General features: G+C 36.6%; 1 protein-coding gene across 4 annotated transcripts in view; it reads right to left on the minus strand.

Moving 5' to 3' along the window:
* The window catches only part of Kiaa1328 (KIAA1328 ortholog), a 287,886-nt gene that overhangs the window by 108,010 nt on the left and 158,269 nt on the right, over nt 1-21,607 (minus strand). For 3 of the 4 annotated variants that reach the window (XR_001202191.3, XM_003474074.5, XM_023566815.2), the window contains exon 8: nt 6,756-6,863. The exons of the other annotated variant lie outside the window; for it this stretch is intronic. Coding sequence is in view for 2 of the 3 variants with exons in the window: in XM_003474074.5 (XP_003474122.2) it covers nt 6,756-6,863 (108 nt within the window). In the remaining variant the exon portion in view is untranslated. The remainder of the gene's footprint in view (nt 1-6,755; nt 6,864-21,607) is intronic. 4 annotated transcript variants of the gene reach the window in all.

Raw genomic sequence — 21,607 nt, forward strand, 5'->3', positions numbered from 1 at the left:
ATAAGGCTAGCCAAGGTGCTAATATGCAAAGTCTAGCCATCAGACAGTCCTGTTTCCTCACATGGTGCTCTCCACAGTACAGGATTGAGCTGGCGAGATGTTAGAGCAAACAGCTCTGGGAATGTCACCTGGGTAAGAGCCTCAAGATAAGAGGCTATGACTCCCCAGGGCACAAGAGTTTTTTTTATCAGAAACCGAAGCTATAGCCCCCCAAAACAATTCCACTGCTACCATAACTGGGTTATGTAAATTGATCCTTCTGCATATCTTTATCTCTGCAAATTACAGAGATGCCATTCTTGTACCTGGCCAGCCAGATCAAGTTACTTAGTAATCCCCGACATCCTCACTATCACTCATCCCTGAGCCACCTCCCTTTCTTCATAAGAGAATAAATGCTGGAAGAGGCCTAGATTGAGGCCTTTGTCTGTATATCCTCGTGAGGATTGGACTTAGGACCCCTTGGCTGCCCTTCACGTGGAACATGTCTTGGTGTCTTTACTCTCACTGTGGGTTGGGTTGGTGATGGTAGATTGGAATTAACCTACTGGGATTCCAATAATGCCTCAATGGAATTATACATATAACTTTTTGGAATGTGAGAAAAACTAGAAAGAGTATTACAATACTTGGATGACTGAACTCAATATTTGGGTTTACAATAACAAAAAAGTAAAAAAATAATGGCCAAAAATTTCTAAAAATTCATAAAAAGACAATACTTAAACATAGTATTGAGAGTATGAAATGTTTTATAGGAAACAACTAGACATTGTAAATTGAGAATCTTAACTAGGTTGATACATACTTCATACCCTTTGGTAATTCCATTTATCGTAATGTATACCAAGGAAATAAGTTACGATGAAGTAAAAAAATTATTTAGAGATATATCCTTCAATATATAATTCATAATAGCAAAATTCTATATTATCCAATAACAGTCTAATAGATAAACATTGGGACACATTTGCTGCACAAAAAGTGGGGGGTTTTTGTTTTTGTTTTGAGACAGAGTCTCACCATGTAGTTTAGACTGGCCTCAAACTTGTAGAGATTCTCTGGCCTCAGTCTCCAGAATTCTGGGATTATAGGCATATGTTATCATGCCCTGCTCAAAAAAATATTTGTTGAATGAAGGAAATAGCAGGTTTCTCTCAACATAATATATTTAATGAGATGAAAAATCTGACAAAAAAGTAACAAAATTCTACCTAAGCACAATCCAAGGTAGCTCAAATAATTATGTCTTAGAGGTAGGATTATGACTTTTTTCTTTACACTTTTCAATATTTTTTAGAATTTCCTTTTTTTTTAGATACTATCATGCAATGTACTTCAAGCTACATTTAAACTCACTATATAGCAAAAGCTGGCCTTGAACTTGTGGCAATCTTCCTGCCTTAGCCTCCCAAGTACTGGAATTATAGTGTACCACCACACCCAGCTCAGATTTTTCAATATTTTTCAAAAATTTATAATGAAAATTTATTCATATGGTAAGGAAAACAGCAATAGTGGAGACAGAGCTGCAAATGTATATAAATATATTGTGAATATCTTATGTTGCTTGAAAGAGTTTTGGCCCAGACAGGACACTGTAGCTGCTAAAGCCTCAGGCAGAACCAAGGAGCTCCTATCTCTCCCACCCCTAGAAAGTTACTTGTGACTCTATCTTCCCTACCCCTAGGAATTTACCTCTGGCGCCAAAAGAATACCAATGGGCTACCTGTGCATCCCTAATACCCCTCAGGCACCACCCCCAACCTAAGCTACATATATGCCTCCACTCCACATGTTCCACGGAGAGATTGCTGACCCCAGGGGGAGATGCCGTGCCCCAGGAGATTGGGGGTGTCTCTCCCCACATTCTCAAAATAAAGGTCATTTATATTTCATACTTCTTATCTTTTTAGACACCTGCCGGTCCCCCACAGTTCTATCATTTGGTTCCCTGACCGGGAACGGCAGACAAGAGATTCCTGGGGCCTTCCCAGTTTGAGTCCCCTGCCGTTCAGGATCAGGACTGGACTACATCCTGCATTAATTCCTCACTTCTACACTCAGGAACTGTAAACTTGTCGCTGCTCACTCACAAACAACACCGACCCAATTTACCACAGGTGAGCAACCCCCAGAGATTGCCGCTGGGCCAGGCCCCAGGTGGGTTTTCTCCCCCTTTCCGTGGGTTTGAGTGATACTCTCATGTCCTTTGATAGCCCAAGGCAGAGTTTTCCTGGGCCAGCCTGTGTCCACACTGAAAAACTCTCATGTCCTTCAGAGCTTTTTAAGTTCTCATAGGCAGTGCTGTTACTAAAACCCATGAGAAATCCACTCATATATACTGGTGATGGCCAATTATTACGAGCTTTGGAACCATATAATAATGATCGGTCTAAAATAAGTAAAAAGTGATGACTTACACTTAGTAGACCATGGTCCATTGACTCATCAGGCCATAACTCCATGGGCCAGACCCCACACCAGATTTTATCTTGGGGACCACTTCCTGTCCCCCCCCCAAAACCATACCTATTTATAGCTTATCACACTGACAAGTTTACAAAACTCTCTATCTCTAAGCCTTTGTTTTGAGAATGTGTGTCTTTTCCCGCCAGCATCCCTTTGTTTCCTCGCTGCTTTCCCTCTCCCCAGCTGTGCGCCAACCCATTCCCTGCTGAGATGGCAGGGGACCCAAACAGTGTTGAGAGATACGCGCAGGCTGCTTTAAGCTCAATGTGTGCTCCAGCCCAAACAGATACTGCTGCTTTAAGCTTTCACGCTGCGCCCCAACTCTGCACAGTATCTCAGCTCTCGTGCTGTGCTCCTGGTCCGCGTGGGTTGGCTCTAACACCACACCCTAATCCGCGTGCCCCACAAGCAGTTCCAGCTCCACGTGGCAGCTGAGCTCCGCATGGGGCCGCCTCCCAGCTCTGCCCCCCGGGTGCCACGTGCCCGCCACCGCCACCACTGCCGCCTTGCATGCGTTTCCGGGGGCAGTCCCAGCCCGCCCTGCGCACTACATCCTGGCGCTTGCCCTGCATTCACTCTGCGTGTGCCACCCCCACCCTGGGCATGCCCCACCCAGCCTCAGAGTTCCATCCTGCCTTAGGCACTGCGCGTCTCCAAACAAGCGTCTCCCAAACACAAGTGCCACTTTAAACACAAACACAGATAAACAACAGCTCGGCAGCTCAGCTCATAGCTGCTATTTTTTACATTCTCAAACCATTTAATCAAGGTTAAATAAGTCGGCAATAGACAAGACTTTGGATAAACGGGAAAGTGGCCACCTGGTAATTTTACCAGCCTTGTTTATCAATTAAAGCCTTCAGTAATCTCCTGTTTAACAACTAAAATTAAGAGATATTTATAAATTCCTTTTACTATAAACCACCAATAATGTTCTGTGTTAAGCTTACTGCCTATATTATACTGTATTGTTACTGATATCCTGTTTAACAACTAAAATTAAAAAGTAATTATAAATTCCTTTTTCTGGGAACCACTAACTCTTTTCCAAGACAAGGGTGGTATGATATATACAAAACAACAAGACCAACACTGCAGCAGAAGCCAAACTTAAACCTTTCCCAGCCTATCTGCCTGCCCTGGCTCAGCCCTCCACCGAGCCATAATTAACTATATTCAACTGATATTAAATAACACCATAGCTGATTTCTCTCCTAAATAAAAAGGTCAAAAAATTAATAAAACAGGCCATCCTCCAAAATCAGATGGTATTGGACATTTTAATAACATAAAGAGATTCTTATATATGACATAAATACCCTGTTGATTATATTTGAATCCTGCATACTTAATTCTACAGATAACTTCAACAGTAGTCCAGATCCCAAACAAAAAGGCAAAACTTGACCTTCAAACATCATAGAGACCTTAATATGGCTTTTCATATTTTCAACAACAGAGATAACAGTGACACTTGGAGTTCTGAGACAGGTAAACTGACACAAAGTGGAGCTGCCTGCCCCCCACCCCCATGGACCATGCCTCAAATGCAGCAAAAGACACTGGGCAAGACAGTGCCCCATCCTGGCGTTCCTTTGAGAACTTACCTCAGGGCTACTGGACTGTCCTAGCCACCAGAGAGTGAGTAAGCCATCCTAACTTCCAGCCCTCACAGGAAATGCCAACACTGCCAGATTCATTGCTGACAGATCTGCTTAAACTTGCTGCTGAAGACTGATGGGGCTCAGGGCCAACAGCAGCCCCCTTTATGGGTGTCCTTCTCAGAGTCCAAGTCCCACTAAAAGTCTTACATAAGACATTCTCTATACTTGTGGACATAGAGGCCATATGCACAGAGTTCTTCCTGAGTTTTCAGGCCGCTATAATAAGTACTTGATCTCTAGGAGGTATTAATGGCCAACCTATGCCATTTACAAACAGGCCCTATTTTGTGCAGGTCCCACACTGCTTCTTTCCAATCTACCCAGTGGTGCCAAATCTTCCCTCCACCACTCCCTCTACAGTCCTAAATCTTAAAAATGCTTTTTTTTTTTTTTTTTGTCTTTTTCCTTTTTATCGGTACAAGGGATCAAACTCATGACTGCCTGCTTGCAAGGGAGACATTTATGCTGCTGAGATAAATCCCCAGCCCCTTAAAAATGCTTTTTATTCCCTTGTGTTTATACAGGCTGACCCAGACACTGAGGTCTCAACAGCTTACACCTGTGATTGCTAATAAACCTCTCCTCAGTGATATAAGACTGCCCCCTTCCTTTCTTATTCACCAATTTCTCAGACAACCCTCGTCAAGACTGTCTTTTCAATTTGTTTACACTTTTTCAGGATACATAAAAGCCTTTTACACAACCAGGGAGATTGCTTATATACTTGCTAAAGTTCTGTTACAGCAAATCATTCCAAAGACTACAACCAGGTTACAGTGACCCATACTTAATATTCTTGGCAACCTCAACAATGATCAGAGTTGCTAGACTGCCATCCTGGTTTCACATCACTCAGGCTAAGTGGTGCCCTTCTGGCCCTAGATCTAACCATCCTTTTGCTTACTCATCTCCATTTCACCAGGCCTCACAACCACAAGTCTCAGGCTGTCATGTTTTGTTATCCAATTTGGTTTCTAATTTCTTATTCTTTTTACAGCAGGACTCTTTTTTTTTAAATTTTATTTAAGAGGAAAAAGAGAAAAACACAAAACAAAACAAAGCAGTGTAAGGGTACACGTAATACAGAACTACAAAAAAAAATAACAGTAGGAAATCACCTGTTAATAGATTACATATTATCATCTTGAAAATAGTTGCTCAAATCACAGTATCAAAGAATACAAAGTGGACATTCAAACAGGGAGACTGCAAACAGCTGTGTTCAATGGTCCAAAAACATTGATATAGTCAGCTATTTAACACCCCTAAACACACTTGCTGTTATATCCGTTAGAGCTCTTTTTTTTTTTTCCCCTTTCTTTTTTACAACAAAATTTACACATTTTGGATTTTATTACTCCTTAGTTCTTATTACTTTTTTGGGGAGGAGAGAATACAGTCAAATATGGCAAAACAAAGCTGTCAGTCAAAACCAAGGATAGACATAGCACATGGTGTAGAACAGAGTACAAGGTTATCAACGTTGTCTCTTGTTTCCTTAAAAAGAATTGTCTATCTCATTAGATATTATAAAGTTGGACAAAACAGTAGAGAACAAGACCAATAAAACTTAGGCATTGTAAACATTACAGGACTTCCAAAGGAGACAACAGTCAAACCAGAATGGGCATCTTAGTGAATCTTATTGCCTTCAAAGTAGTTGCCTATACCCTCAAACTTGATACTATCATACAGAATGGAACAGTCTAAGCAGGACTCTTAACATCATGCATACCAGAGACAAGCCTTACCTACCTACCATCTTAACTTTTACCCTTTCAGATGGGGGAGTAATCACCTCTCATAACTTCACTCCTCCTAACCCCACATTTATTTTTCAGAATTCTACCTCTCTGTGGCAATAATTCTACCTCAACATGGTCCTGATATAATGACATGTCTAAATCAAAGGCACCTTCCCTCACCTGGGTAAGGCACCTTACCTCACCTGGGTCCTTAAATATGATAGTGCCATAACATTTTGTCTCTTTGTTTTTCCAGTCTAACATATGTGCATTCACCCGTGAAGTTGTCCTGGCTAAAACACCTGGTACCAGCTTCTACCTGGGCATCAACCGTCATCCCATCAACTCCCCTAGACCCCAGTACTGCGCCCCCTTACAGCAGGAAGCAGCAAAGAAAGAAATCTTTGTCCCTTTTCATAATAATAATCATAAGACAGGATATGAAAGAGTTTTGGCCCAGACAGGACATTGTAGCTGGTAAAGCCTCAGGCAGAACCAAGGAGCTCCTATCCCCCCCACCCCTAGGAATTTACGTGTGACTCTATCTTTCCCACCCCTAGGAATCTACCTCTGGCGGCAAAAGAATACCAATGGGCTACCTGTGCATCCCTAATACCCCTCAGGCACCACCCCCAACCTAAGCTACATATATGCCTCCACTCCCTGTGTTCCACGGAGAGATCGATGACCCCAGGGGGAGATGCCAGACCCCAGGGGGAGATGCTGCACCCCAGGGGGTCAGGAGTATCTCTCCCTGCATTCTCAACATAAAGGTCATTTATATTTCATATTTCTTATCTTTTCAGCTGCCCGCCAGTCCCCCACAGTTCTATCATTGCTAATATTCTTGTCATTACCTAGTCATTAGGTTTACCTTGGTCTGGAGTCATTCTCATTTATATCCAAACTGCGCTCTCGAGGTTTAAAAAATTCTTTGTCTGCAACCAGTTCCTTTGGTTTAAGTACAGCTTGAGATTTTAGCCTGTAAAAATAAATTTAGAGAATTTCTAATCCCAAGAAGCGTGACAGGCTTATGTAATTCTTGGGTCACGATTGTTCAGATAAGATACCCAGGAATTATTTGCAGATTAAAACTCAATCTGTCAAAACTGAATGGGTGGGTTGGGGGTGTAGCTCAATGATAGAGTACATACTTAGCATGAGCGAGGCCCTGGGTTCAATTCCCCTGCACCAAAAATACGATTTTTAAAAAGTAAAACCTGAATTCACACATATAGTACACAACTGACTTAAAGGACTTAAAATTTATTTATTTATGGGAAAGTAGGGGAAAGAATGAGTTGGTAAGAATACAATTTAAAAAATTAAAATGATTGATGTTTTAAAGCACTGTAAGTCTTTTCTTCAGGAATTTAAATCTTCCCTCTAGTTACTGCTAAGCAAGCAGTGAATTTTGGTCATCAGGCTCTAAGAGGGAATTCTAGTAATTCTTCAGTATATTTGACTCTGTCTAACATACACTACATGGGAGGTCTCCGCCTATACTGACATTTTAAATAGGTGTGGATAAACTCACTGATAAGCACATTTTCTCTGGGACACATAAAAAAAAGAATTGAAAGACAATCTCTCTATCAGTGTTAACTTAGACCCATACTTATGTGTATAGAAAAAAGGAAGGTTGTTGAAGAAACCTCTTCTACCAGGAGTGTGTGTCAATTCTTGATATAAAATGTGACATCCACTACCCATTTCCACTGTTTAAAAAAAATTCCCTGGTTACATGTACAAGTACATTCTTTATGAAATCAAGCCATGAAGAGGTAAATCACTGATAAGACAGTGCTGTCATTTTCAAAATGTCTTTCAAAAGCCATTCTAACTGTAACTATGCACTGTGATATACAGAGATGCACAGGAAACGATCAAACTATATGGCGAATATTTAAATTTTTAAACTTTACAACAAAAGACACATTGCCATTAATTCCCTCAAAACATTCCCCCTTACTTCAAACACATTTGCTCCACTGACTGTCTCATCAGGTGGCTTGTACCATTGATGGTAGAAGTGGTACAGTCATGCATAGAACAGTCATGCATGTATCACTTTCTCAGCAGCAAGACAGAATTGTGGTCTTGTCATGAATGTGATAACTCTTCTGAGAAGATACCCAGAAGACATATAGCTAGATCAAGTGGAATTTCTACTTTTACTTTGTTGTGAAATCTCCAAATGGTTGTACTAGTCTACATTCCTATCAATAATGTAAAAGGGTTTCTTTTGCCTTGTACTTTCATCAGCATTTATTCTTTTAGTGCTTGATGATAGCCATTCATACAGAAATATGATGAAATCTTGGTGCTGTTTTCATTTGCATTTCCCTAATGGTCAAAAACTCTGGACATTTTTTTATGTACTTATGGCCACTTGTAATTGAGAAGGGTCTATTCATTTCAGTTGATCCATTTTTTACTGGATCTTTTGTTTTTCTGAGGGTCTAATAGTTTGAGTTTTGTATATCCTACATTTTGGTACTCTATCACAGGAATAACTGGCAAAAATTATTTCCCACTCTGTAGATTGTCTTTTCACTGTTGTTTCCTTTAATGTATAGAAGCTTTTTAATTTGATAAAATTCCATTTGTAGATTCTTGAAATTACTTCTTTTGTAACTGGGGTTCTGTTCAGAAAGTTCTTGTACTAAATGACTTTAAGTGTTTGACCTATTTTCAAGAAGATTTACTGTTTTTCTTTCTATATCTTGTACTTCCATTCATTTTGATTTGATATTTAAAAAGGTGAGAAATATAGCTCTGTATGAATTATTCTGCTGCCATAACTATTTTTTTTCTAGTACCATTTGTCAAAAAGGCCGTCTTTCCTCTAGCACTTCTTTTTAGCCCTGCTGACAAAGAACAGATGGCTAACAGTTCATTGGGCTATTTCTGTGTCTCCTGTTCTATTGTTTTACATGTATATTTTTTGTGCCAGTTTCATGCTAAATCCAGAGATGTAATCTTTTTTGCCTTCTCTTTTTGTTCAGAATTGCTTTGGATATTGTGGGTTTCTTCTGGTTCCATATAAATTTTAGGAACTTTTTTTTTGTTTTGTTAAAGATTCTGTTGGTATTCTGATTGGAACTGCATTAAATCTACATACCACTTTATGTAATATAGCTATTTGGACAATAAGATAGAGGGGGTGTGTTTCCATGTTATGTTTTCAATATTTTTCTTTAGAGTAGTATAGTTTTCACAACCTTTTACCTTTTTGGTTCCTCAGTATTTAATATTTTTTTCTCAGAGCTACCATGAATGGGATTATTTTCCTAATTTCTTTGTACTGATTTTTGTGTGTTGAATTTGTATCCATTTGCTGAATTTATTAATTCTAAGAGTTTTCTGGGTTTTTGGGGGGAGGTCTTTTATATAAAGCATCATGTCATCTGCAAATAAACACAGCCTGACTTCTTCCTTTTCTATTTGTATCTATTTTATTTCTTTCTTGACTGACTGCTCTGGCTAAAGTTTCATGCACAGGAGTGCTGAAAGTGAACTTCCTTTTTTGCTGTTGGTTGTAGAAAGGATGCTTTGTTTTTCTCCATTCACTATGATGTTGGCTGTGAGTTTATCACATATTGGCTTTATCACTTTGAGTTAACGTCTTTCTACATGGTATAATAAAAAATAAGGTGAATATTTATATGTTAAAAACTGATTATAGTAAAAATAAAGACACTGGCATAAATCCACATCAAAATATTCACTCACTTCGAATACACTTATTCCACATGGATGTTTTCTGAATCATTGCCACTTTCTGAGACATTGCCACTTTGTGAATCAGTTTTGGAACTTATTTTTCTTGAGTGTGTTCAGTTGTGTTATCATGGCTGCTTCATTATGACCTGATTCAAGATGTTTATTTTTATTTTAAGGAAGAACCTAAGTGGCAGGGTGCTAGTTCTGGTGAATAAGATGGATGCTGTTTTTATTTGACAGAAATTCCTATGAATATTTGATCAACAAAAGGTGCCTAAAACTATAATTCTTGCAAACAAAATGTAACAAGTCATTAAAAATACAGAGTTAAAGGTATACTAATGCAATGATATATGCATACTCATGTTTAAGCACAATTCATATCAGCTACATCTTGGAAGCAAGCTATATGTCCATTAACAGATGAGCAGATAAAGAAAAATGTGATATTCATTTACAGTAGAGTCCTATAACACTATAAAAGAGATAAATTTGGGTCATCTGTAGGAAAGAGGATGTACCTTGAAACGGTAATGTTAAGTAAAAAAAATTAGACACACAAGCTTAAGTATGGCATGGTTTGCCTTATGTGAGAAGCCCAAAGTATAAAAGAAGAGTAAAATAAAAGACAGATAATAAGGAAGTAGGAGATAGATCTTTCTCAAGTGGGAAGAGAATCAAGAGATGGGGTGGAAGGGAAGTGAAAAAAAGAATTAAAAATGTGTTATATGCACATATTCCACATAAGGAAGATAAACATTATGTATTGTAAACATACTAATAAAAAAATCATATATCATGAAGAATGATCACATTGAGATATTTATAAATAAATGGATGCAGCTTGATACCATACTCATAAGTGAAATAAATCAAACTCACATGTATAAATACTAAATAGTTTCCCTAGTGTAAGAAATGGTAAGAATACATAAAAGTATGTGGTAATTATGATTCCCCATTATATTTCTTTGAAGCCTTATAATGTTTTCATTCATTATTTGGAATGGTTTTATTCTGAGTTGTTTGATGTTATTGTTTGTGATGATATGAACAGCTATTCTGAAGAAAACAAGACATTATAATGGCTAGTGCTGATTTAATATCATCTTGTTTTGAAGTCCCACCAAGCTTTTGTTCTTCTGTCTCCATTGGTTTTAATATGTTGTATCTTATTGGATTTTATTAGATGTGATAGTATAAACAAAATTTTTATGGACAAGGAGATAATATAGTAACCATTGTTCGTTTTCTGTTAGTTGGTTCTGAATACCCTGTAATACTTTCTCTTAAATGGTTTTATACTGTCTTGTTATGTTTGATTAGATAGTGTATGAAGGTATACTCAAATATTTCTTTTTTTTTTTTGTCTTTTTCCTTTTTATCGGTACCAGGGATTGAACTCATGACTGTCTGCTTTCAAGGCAAGCGCTTATGCCGCTGAGCTAAATCCCCAGCCCCGATACTCAAATATTTCAAGGAAAGAGACACTATGGTAGCTACTGTTATGTCAGGTTGTCTTGTAGTAAAATACTATGTTGCTTAAATTGTTCTCTTCTGATCTTTTTGTTATGTCCTCTTTTATTTTAATCTATTTTTAAAATTTAAAAAATCATATATCATAAACAAACCAGCTTAATATCTGGGATACAAGGATGTTACAACATATGTAAATAAGTATATACAGTAGATCATCTAGTTAGAAAGATAAAGATCACATGATCATATCAACAGGTACAGAAAAAACGGACAAAATCCAACACCCATTATGATTATGATTAAAACCATGATAAAAATAGATATGCAGACTGAAAACTTTGCTGAATGTTTAAATTTAAAAAATATTCATTATAATAAAAGATACAATACCATGGACTACGGGATAACTAAGCTTGATTCATTGACACTCTGTATTGTTCTTCAGTTTCAACTTCACGATTTCCATTCTAATCTTTTTAATGTCTTTCCTTCTACAAGTTTTGGACTTGGATTGCTCTTGCTTTTCTAAGGCCATCAGATGTATCATTAGAATTTTTATTTAGTAATGCTTTATTTTTCTAATATAGGCACTCATAGTTACAAACCTCTTAAGTCACTTGCTTGCTGCTGAGACATAATACTTGATAATTACAACTTGAAGGGTGAGAGATTTATTTTGTTTCACGGATTTAGAAGTTTCATTTCATGGTTGGCAGACTCCAAGCCCAAAATAGTATGGTGGAAGTGCTTGCGGAAGAACAAAACTGCCATGTCATGGTGGCCAGGAAACAAAGAAAGAAGGGAAGAACCAGCGAAGGATATGTACCCTTCCAGATCACACTTCCATTGACTTAATCACCTTCTAAACACAGAAGCTTTGGCATTAGGTGGGTGGAGGGATAGCCCATATCTAAGTCAGAAAAACTTTACTCTTAGAACTGATTTCATTGTGTCACACAGGTTTTGGTATGTTATACTGTCATTGTTATTTTATTCTATGATTTTAAAAATTTGTTCCCTGATTTCCTCTGTGACCTATTTATTATTCAGGAAGGAATTCTTTAATCTTTAGGTGTTTGTATAGTGTCTATAGTTTATTTGGCTGTGTATTTCTAGTTTAACACCATTGTAATTTGATAGGATGTGAGAATTATTTCCATTCTTTCATATTTATTTAAACTTCCTTTATGGCCTATGATGATCTTTCAGAAAGATCTGTGAGTTGCTAGGAAGAATGCACATTCTGTTGTTGGATGAAACATTTTGTAGATACTAGTTAGGTTCCTTTATTTGGTGGTATGGTTCAACTCTAATATTTCTTTACTGAGATTCTTCTTGGTTGATCTATCTGTCAGAGTGATATATTAAAGTCCCCACTATGATTTTACTGGTGTCTACCCTTTTTCAAAGATATTTTTGTTTCATGAAATTTAGTGCATGTATATGTTATCCATTCTTGTTGAATTCTTCCCTTTGCCTATATGAAGTGACCGTCTTCATCTCTGATCTGTTTTGGCTTGAAATCTATTTTGTCTGAAATCAGGATAGCTATTCCTCTTTGCTTTCAAAGTACTGTTTTTCATCCATTCATTTTCAGTCCATGTGTTTGTTCACAGATGAAGTATATTCCTTGTAGGGAATATATAATTGGGTTTTGATTTGCAATTTAATTTGCCAACCTGTGTTTTTTGACTAGGGAGTTAGGACCATTTATACTGAGAATTATTATTGACAGGTATTTACTGATTCTTATCATTTTATTATTTTTTCAATGTGTATTCTTTTCTTTTTTCTCTTGTTCAACCATTCTTTCAGTTAGATGTATTGTTTCCTTTAGGTTCTTTGACGATGTTGGCCTTAATGTTTCTGTTTAGAATTCCCTTAAGTATTTTCTGAAATTCCAGCCTGGTGGTCATCGATTACTTTATATTTTCCTTGTCATGGGAGGCCTTTATTTCTCCATCAAGTTTGAAGAATAATTTTGGAGGATACTGTGACCTGGATTAAAAGCTGTTTTCGTTTAGTGCTTGGTAAACTTTAATTCCAAGTTCTCTTAGCCTTTATGATTCAATCACCCATGTCTTAAGACTGTTGAATATCTTATTAATCAAATAATTATCAGCTTATTTACAACCATTTTGAGGTAACTAAACATCTCCATCTGTTTGTTTCTGCTTTGAGCTCTCCAAATACCTCAATTATGTAGTTTTTGAGCTCTTTGCCTGAAACTTCTATGCTTGTCTCTAAGAGTGGCTTTTGGAGAGTTATTGATTATTGATATATATTGTTGCCTTGTTGCTCTACTACTATAGTAGGAATTCCTAAGACTGACTTGCAAAGGAAGAACAATTGCTGGTAGTATCTACATGTAAAGAACCAATCATTTACTGATGTATGGTAACTTAGAACTAGTTCAACAAGTTTTCTACTTTTTCAATGGCCCAAAAACACAAAAGATTAGTAATAGTAAAGAAAGGGCTGGGAGAAAAAAGATAATATAAAAAAAAGAATTTAAAAAATGAAGGAAAATAGGAGGCACAGAAAGAAACAAAAGTAGATAAAAGAAGGTTTTTGATGATATTGTTTTTATATCATAAAAAGAAGATGGAAAGAGGATTTGACAAAGAAAAAGGAGTAAAAGGAGGGATTTATAAGTAGAAAATGAGACAGTCTTTATGGAGACTGTATCTAATTTATAAGTTACCAGAAACTCCATGTTAAAAGTTGTAAACAACCACCTTTGGTGAGGAAGAACCTGACAGGTCAATGCAAAATACTGTAAAAACAGAAGTGGTAGCTAGCACTCACTTACAGTTATTCATAAATATATGCCTCTCACAATACACTAAGATAGAAAAAAAAAAGAAAAACATTTTATAAGAGTTTATATCTATAAGAAAAGAAAGGGGTCAGGTGAGGAAACTAATGAGGATGTGAAAGGGCAAGTGAAGGGAGAGGATGGGGTAAGGACTTTAAATGGACAGTGCTTTGAAAAAGCCTTTAGAGACGGGGAACTTCTGTGAAAAGTTAATATACTGTAGTAGTTAGGCTATTCATAATAGTTGATGTACAAAAGAGAGGAATAGTGACAAAAATAAAAGAAAATAAAAACTACGGGAGAGTAGCTTAGAGATAGCAGAAGAAGTGGAAAACAACAAAGGTAAGGGAAAGGATGAAATTATAAGAGATGAGAGAAGAGATAAGGATGTTATATCTAACTGCGGAACTAACAGTCAAGGAAGGTGAGATAACCTTCAGAGGTCCAGATAGAATCTCTGAAGTGAGCATATATGGCTTAACTACATACAGTGTTTCATAAGCAACAGTAGAAAATTTACACACACAGCTATAATCCTATACATATATGTATAGGACCTATAATCCTTTACATATATGTAAAGGCCTGCCACTTGAAAAATCACACAAGAACACATGCACACGCACACACACACATGCGCACACACATACACACACACACACACACACACACACACACACACACACACACACACACACACCAAAAGCCATACGAAGGAAGCAGTAGTCAAGTGCCTCTGGTGATCTCAGAATGTTGGTGGATCAGCTGTGCTTCTCCCACTTCCAGTTAGCAACCTCAGGTTCCCCACTGTGATTTTACTTCAGGCTGTACCATTTGTTGTGCCTAGTCCACCTCTCTGTTTCCTGTACTCTCCCATTCACAGTCTTGTTTGGCTTCTGCACAGCCTTTCTCTGGTCAGTATCTTTAGTAGCCCCCTGCAGTTAGACACTGGAGCATATTTGCTCCAGTGCACTATTCTGAAGGACAGCCTTTTGAAAGCTCTTATTGATTAGTATGGAATATTCAAGGTAGTACATGAATTATTAATAATAATTTAAATAAATATTAATGTTATGCCAAATTTATTCCAATATAACAGGTTCATTCCCAAATTCTGAACAAGTTATGCTACTCATTTGTTTTTCAATTAATTATTTTCCCAGTATTTCTTCTGAATATCCTGAGTACTATGATCAATATCTCATGGGCAGCGTATATTACTTAATTTAACTGAAGTGAGGTTTTTTTCTTCTTTTTCTCCTTCTCCTCCTCCTTTTTTTTTTAGTCAAGGATCGAACTCACAACCTCACTCTTGCCAGGCAGGCACTTATGCTGCTGAGCTAAATCCCCTGAAGTGAGTTTTCAAAGGCCATTTAATTAGGGGCTAGGGATTTAGCTCAGCGGCCTAAGTGCCTGACTTACAAAACAGACAGTTGTGAGTTCAATCCCTGGTACTGATAAAAAGGAAGAAGACCAAAAATAATAATAATTAAAAAGCCATTTAAGTTACAAATTCAATAATGAGTGCAAATTATGTGTACATTAGAGAGTGATATTATATCACTGAGAGATAAGATAAGCTTTGGTTATTTTGGTGCTCCACTCACACAGTTTTAAGCAAAACAAGGAATTTAGTAAATGTCTGCTAAAACAAGGAGACTCAAACTGAATTACTATATACATTACACATGAAACAATAAGTTACTAGCTTTGAGTATATTCCATAACTTGGAGCCAAATGAGAACGAAAACAGGCCTAAAAATTTAAACAGTGGGATTTTTAATTGTGCTGTAATAGATGGAGATGAATGGAAAAGTAAAGCTAAGATATTTAGCCTGAGGAAAAGGTATGGCTTGAGGAAGAAATATAAATGTTATATTGAGAAAAGATGCAGAAAGATAAATTTGCCTCTGGAAAAAAATTATTTCTCAGGAAAAGTAGAGCACATGAGTAAAGAAGTGATTTATATATTATGAAAGTTCTGCACACCAGGTTGCATACATAAAATCTAATAGGAAATTACAGGTTTTATAATTCGGAAGTGGCAAAATAAAGGACATGTTTTAGAAAGATTCATTTGATATAGATATTCTTGGTATACAATTCTAATGTGCATAAAGTGAATTTCAGGTAACTCATAAAGATATAAAATTGCATAAATTTAAAAAGTAGGACAAAGAGTAGGGCAACTGAAATATGAGTTGTAATACTGATTAGTTAAATGGATAAATTTAGAATCTCAGTCCTAAATTGTGGCAGGTAACTATAGTAAACCGACTTACTTGATTGTAGAAACAACTAGGAGATTGAAAAATGAGAACTATCCAATTAAAAATGTCTAGAACTACTGTTTGGGTGGTTTAGATTTTTTAAAAATTCTTGATTGGAAAGATTTCGATAGAACTATTTCTACATCAGGACTAGAGCTATAGAAGATAAATGAAATGGCAGAACAAGACTCACAAAGAATCAAAAAGAACCTCTTTAAAAGATGCTTAAGTTACCAAAAACCAGTCTCACTAGTTCTACTGATAGCCACTATTACACCTGGCACTGCCTGATGGTTTGCATTTACCTGATGAGAAGTACTCAATAAAGTGGGAAAGGTACCAAAGTAAAACACTGAGGATTTCTTAAAGCTAGAAAGCAAATAACTTGTAAGGGTAATAAAACCTCTAGTCAAGAAATGCATTAAGGTCAAATGATAATAAGCATACACATAATAAAAATAAATTTAGCATCTAAAGATCTCAGACTAAGAAGGTGTTTAAGCTGTATCAAGTATGCAGTTTTTCCAGATGATACAAACTTTTAGTGTTAAACAACAGAATATAATTTGATGTAATCTAATTCATGTGGATACTTAGGTGAGTGGACTTGGAAGAAAACTAAGCATTAATTGACCTACTGAATTTTTGCATATTTGCTTTCTATTACTTATTAAAATATCTAGAGATTTTCAGTTTAGGACAAGATCAAGTGAATATAACTGTTCATACTCCTGTAGAGTCCTAAATCTTAGATGTTTCGGCTTGAAACAAACATAAGATTTTGAAAGATAGATGAAAAAAGGAGAGACCCTGAACAAGGTGTGAATTTCCTGGGCTTTCTTTTTGCCTCATATACTTTGAATACTGTAGAAGTTTGCAAACTAGAACTCTAAACAAATGAAAAGAAGGAAAAAAAAATAAGAAAGAGAGAGAGAGAAAACAAAAGTTTGCTCTCTCTAGTCATAGGATCAAGAGAGATTGGTAGTCTACCAAGACAGAAAACTTTTAAACAATAAATTACCATACTTTAACTAAGTATGGGGAAACTTTCCCTATTCCCACAGCAAAAGTCAAGTGGGAGACCAGGCTTTCATTTTCCACTGGCTTTATTGAGGTGTCCAATGATTCTGTCATAGTAGTGTCATTGAGAGTTTCCTAAAAAGAAAGACTTTGTAAAATCTAGTATTTCATATCATAAAATCAAAATGTTCAGAATAATTGAAAAGCACTCATAGGAACAATGATTAAAAAAAAAAAACCTCTCAAATTTCTGGGAAAATGGCAGAATGATGAGCTGCAGAGAAAAGAGCTTCTCTGAGATTTGCTGTCCAGACACTGGAATATAGCAACTTGAAGAACAGAAGGAGGGAAGTGGGTCCCCTGGAGCCAGGAAGGATCTGAAATAAGAACTGAAGTCCACAGGAAGAGCAAAGAAGGAGGTAGCACACAGTGCCTTCTCCCTGAGACGGGACTCACTGCATGAGAGGAATGGTTCAAACCTGTACACACACAGTGACTGTTGGCAACTACAGAGGCCTCCAAGGAGACATGCAATGGAAGAGGAGTGGATACCGTGGACTGCACTGACTGGTGAGTGGATGGGATTTGGCCATCTTACTGGAGAGGATGATTGCTGGGAGACATCTGGAAAGGAGCCAACTGAGCTCAGAACACAAAACAACTGCTGGCTCCATCTAGTGAATCCCAGCTGAGTTTAAGCCCACAGAAGGTATGCTGACTGCAACAGACTAAATGGGTCTGCTTCCAACCACACAGTCAGAAAGCAGCCAAAATTTCAGATGAAATATTGGTGCAGGCTCATTGAGATTATCCACTACTCTGCCATAAATCTACTGCTGGCTTGCTAGGATAAATCAGCATGCATCTGGACTCTGTCTATACATATTGTGTACCAGTGATAACAGAGACAAACCTTGAAGTGGATTTTTTTCTCTCTCTTTTATTTTTTCTTCTATTTCTTTTCTTTTCTTTTTTTTTTTTTTTGTACCATGGATTGAACTCAAGACCTCACGCTTGCCAAGAGGTGCTTATACCGCTGAGCTAAATCCCTGGCTTTTCTTCATTGTTTGATCTTTTTTATAAGGGCATGAATGTGGTTTCTAGGTGTGTTCTTTTGTGGTTCTTGTTCTGTTAGTCCCTTTATTTCTTCCTTCTCTCTTTTCCTCCTATCTTCGATTCCAGTTTCCCAAAGTTTGCATAGTCCTACTTTGTCCTCCAGTCTTGCTTCAAATCTCTTCTCTTCTTATATTTCTCTATTTCCCCTCCAGCCTCTTTTTTCCACTGAGGGTAAAACTGGCATATTGAGAGGGCTTATTTATTGCATATAAATAAACCACTGTTTGGTTTAAGATTTTATTACATAACCACAAATCTAGTTCATACAGTTAAAGATGGCAAATTAATGGTTTCCTCAGTTTGTCATTTTCTAGGCTGTTTTATGCTATTGTTACTGCTTATTGTACCACTGTAGCCAAAATAACCTAACTGTTCTAACCAGCTGCTCTTCCCAGTATACCAAGGCTGAAACTGCCTAAGGGTCATAGCAAATACCTTGGCTAGTACCAGAAACCAGGGGCTGGGCCAGACAGGCAGCAACTTCTCATCCCCAACAAACTGAGGAAGGATCTTGCAATAGGCTCAAAACCCAAAAGACAGCTATACCTGGAAGACACCTCTGAGAAGTAGCAATTGCCTCAAGGTTCCAAATACTAGCAATAAAGTTATATACCATAGGCAAATCACAAGTATCAACTCAGAAATTAAACTTAAAAAAATGAGAAACAAAATAGAAAATGAGAAGACACTTAAACAAGTTGTAACCCCAGACATCCAGTTCAGCAAAGTCAAACCCAGGGGGACAAGGAGGTAGGACAACCCAAAAGCAATCCATCTGGCCTCTCTGAAATGGTAACAACAAAGCAAATGAACGAGGCTCTAGAAAAAATTAAGTAAATTAAATATAGAATTATGATATATATATATATATAAAATATAATATAGAACTTCAATTAGCCATGATAAAAATTCTTGAGGAAATTCATGAAAACAAAACCAGCACTCCAAAGTGATCTGAAAGACATTCTTGAAAAGGATAACAAAGACTGCAACTCCAGGAACTCCAACAGAATTAATCCTCCAGGCAAGGCAAACAATTAATTAGAGGAGGAGCAAAAGGTAGCCAACAACAGAAAAATAACATCACAAGGATAAGTCATGTTATAATCATATAAATTATAACCATAAATATTAGTATCGGTTATAACCATAAATATTAATGGTCTCAATTTACCAATCAAAAGACTGGCAAAATAGATCAAGAAGTGAGATTCAACAATATGCTGCATACAAGAAACATCTTTAACTCAAAAAAAAAATTCACAGACTGAAAGCCAAAGAATGCAAAACAATACTCACTGAGATAGGAACACAGCAAAATACAGAGGTAGCTATTCTATTTGCAGACAAAGTAGATTTCAAGCCAAGACTGACTAGGAGAGAAAAAGAGGGTAAAACAAACAATCCAAGAGATAATAATCATACATATACATATGTAACAAATACCAGTGTGCCCAACTATATAAAACAAATGTTAACAGACATGAAAAATCAGATAAACGCTAATAAAATTATATTGGGGAAAATCTCAATATCCCACTATCACAGAGTCAGATCAACTAGATGAAAAAATCAACAATGAAATATTAGAACTAAACCAAACTTCTGAATAAATGGTCTTAGTAGATGTTTTCAGAGTGTTCTATCCCACAAGATCAAAATGTATATTCTGCTCAGCTACACACAGGATATTCTCCAAACAGACCACATACAAGCACACAGAATACGCTTAAGTAAATGCAAAGAAGTAGAAATTATTCCATACATATTATCAGACCAAAGTGCAGTGAAACTGGAAATCAATGGCAAAAAAATCACAAGAACTTCATAAGCACATAGAAATTAACACCCTCCTGAACAACCAACAGCTCACAGATGATATTAAAGAAAAAATTAGACCATTTCTACAATTAAACAATAATGTAAATACAATGTAACAGAACTTATGGAGCATAATGAAAGCAGTCCTATGATGGAAACCTATTGCAGTGAGTATACAAATCAGGAAATCAGAGTGAGCTCAAATAAACAACTTAATGTTCTAGAAGAAAAAGAGCAGGCCAAGCCCTACCAACAAGGAAAGGCCTAGAACCTAATGGATTGACTGCTAAATTCTACAAGAAATTTAGAGAAGGCCTAATACCACTACTTCTCAAATTCTTTAATGAAATTGAAACAGAAATAATCCTCCCAAAGTCATTCCTGGAAGCAAATATTACCTTGATACCAACCCTAGAGTACTCAATCAAGAATGAAACTAAAGGCCAATCTCCCTAATGAGCATAGATACAAAAATCCTCAATAATATACTGGCACACAAAATGCAGTAAATCATCAAGAAGATTAAACACTATCACCAACTAGGATTCATCCCAAAGATACAGGAATGGTTCAACATATGTAAATCAATAAATGGAATATATCACATTAACAGAGCCAAGAAGAAAACTATATGGTCATCTCAATAGATGCAGAAAAAGCATTTGACAAAGTCCAACGCCCTTTCATGATTAAAACCCTACAGATAACTGGAATAAATGGCCTTTATCACCATCTAATAAAAGCCATCTGATGGCTTTTATTACAAAACAACAATATGATTCTAAATGGAAAAAAATGGAAAGCTTACTCTAAATTCAGGAACAAGACAAGGATGTTCATTCTCACTACTTATATTCAACATAATTCTAGAAACTTTAGTCAGAACAATTAGATAAGAGAGAGAAATAAAAGGAATAATGATAGGAAATGAAGAAGTTAAATTATTATTTGCAGATGACACGATGCTCTACTCAGATGACTCCCAAAACTCCGTAAAAGGACTTTAGATTCAATAACAAAATTCAGTCATGTAGCTGGATACAAGGTGAACACTCGAAAATTAGTAGAATTCCTTTACACCAACAACAAACTTACTAACAGAGAAATTAGGGAAAACTATGCCTTTCACAATAGCATCAAAAAAAATGAAATACTAAGGAATCAATCTGACAAGGGAAGTAAAAATTTTTACACTGAAAAGTATGCTACTCTGAAAAAGCAGATCAAGGAGAATATCAGAAAAATGCAAAGATATGGCTTGCTCTTCAGTAGGAAGAACCAATATAGTGAAAATGGCCACATTTCCAAAATTGTTATATAGATTTAATGCAATTCTGATGGAAATTTCAATAGCATATCTCACATAGTTAGAGAAAACAACTGCAAAATTTATTTGGAACCTAGAATAGCAAAGGCAATTCTAGGCAACAAAGACAAGGCATGGGGCATCCCAGTTCCAGACCTGAAATTATACT

The sequence above is a fragment of the Cavia porcellus genome, unplaced genomic scaffold (assembly GCF_034190915.1).
Source record: "Cavia porcellus strain 051 isolate PalLab524CR breed Dunkin Hartley unplaced genomic scaffold, mCavPor4.1 scaffold_20, whole genome shotgun sequence".
NCBI lineage: Eukaryota > Metazoa > Chordata > Mammalia > Rodentia > Caviidae > Cavia > Cavia porcellus.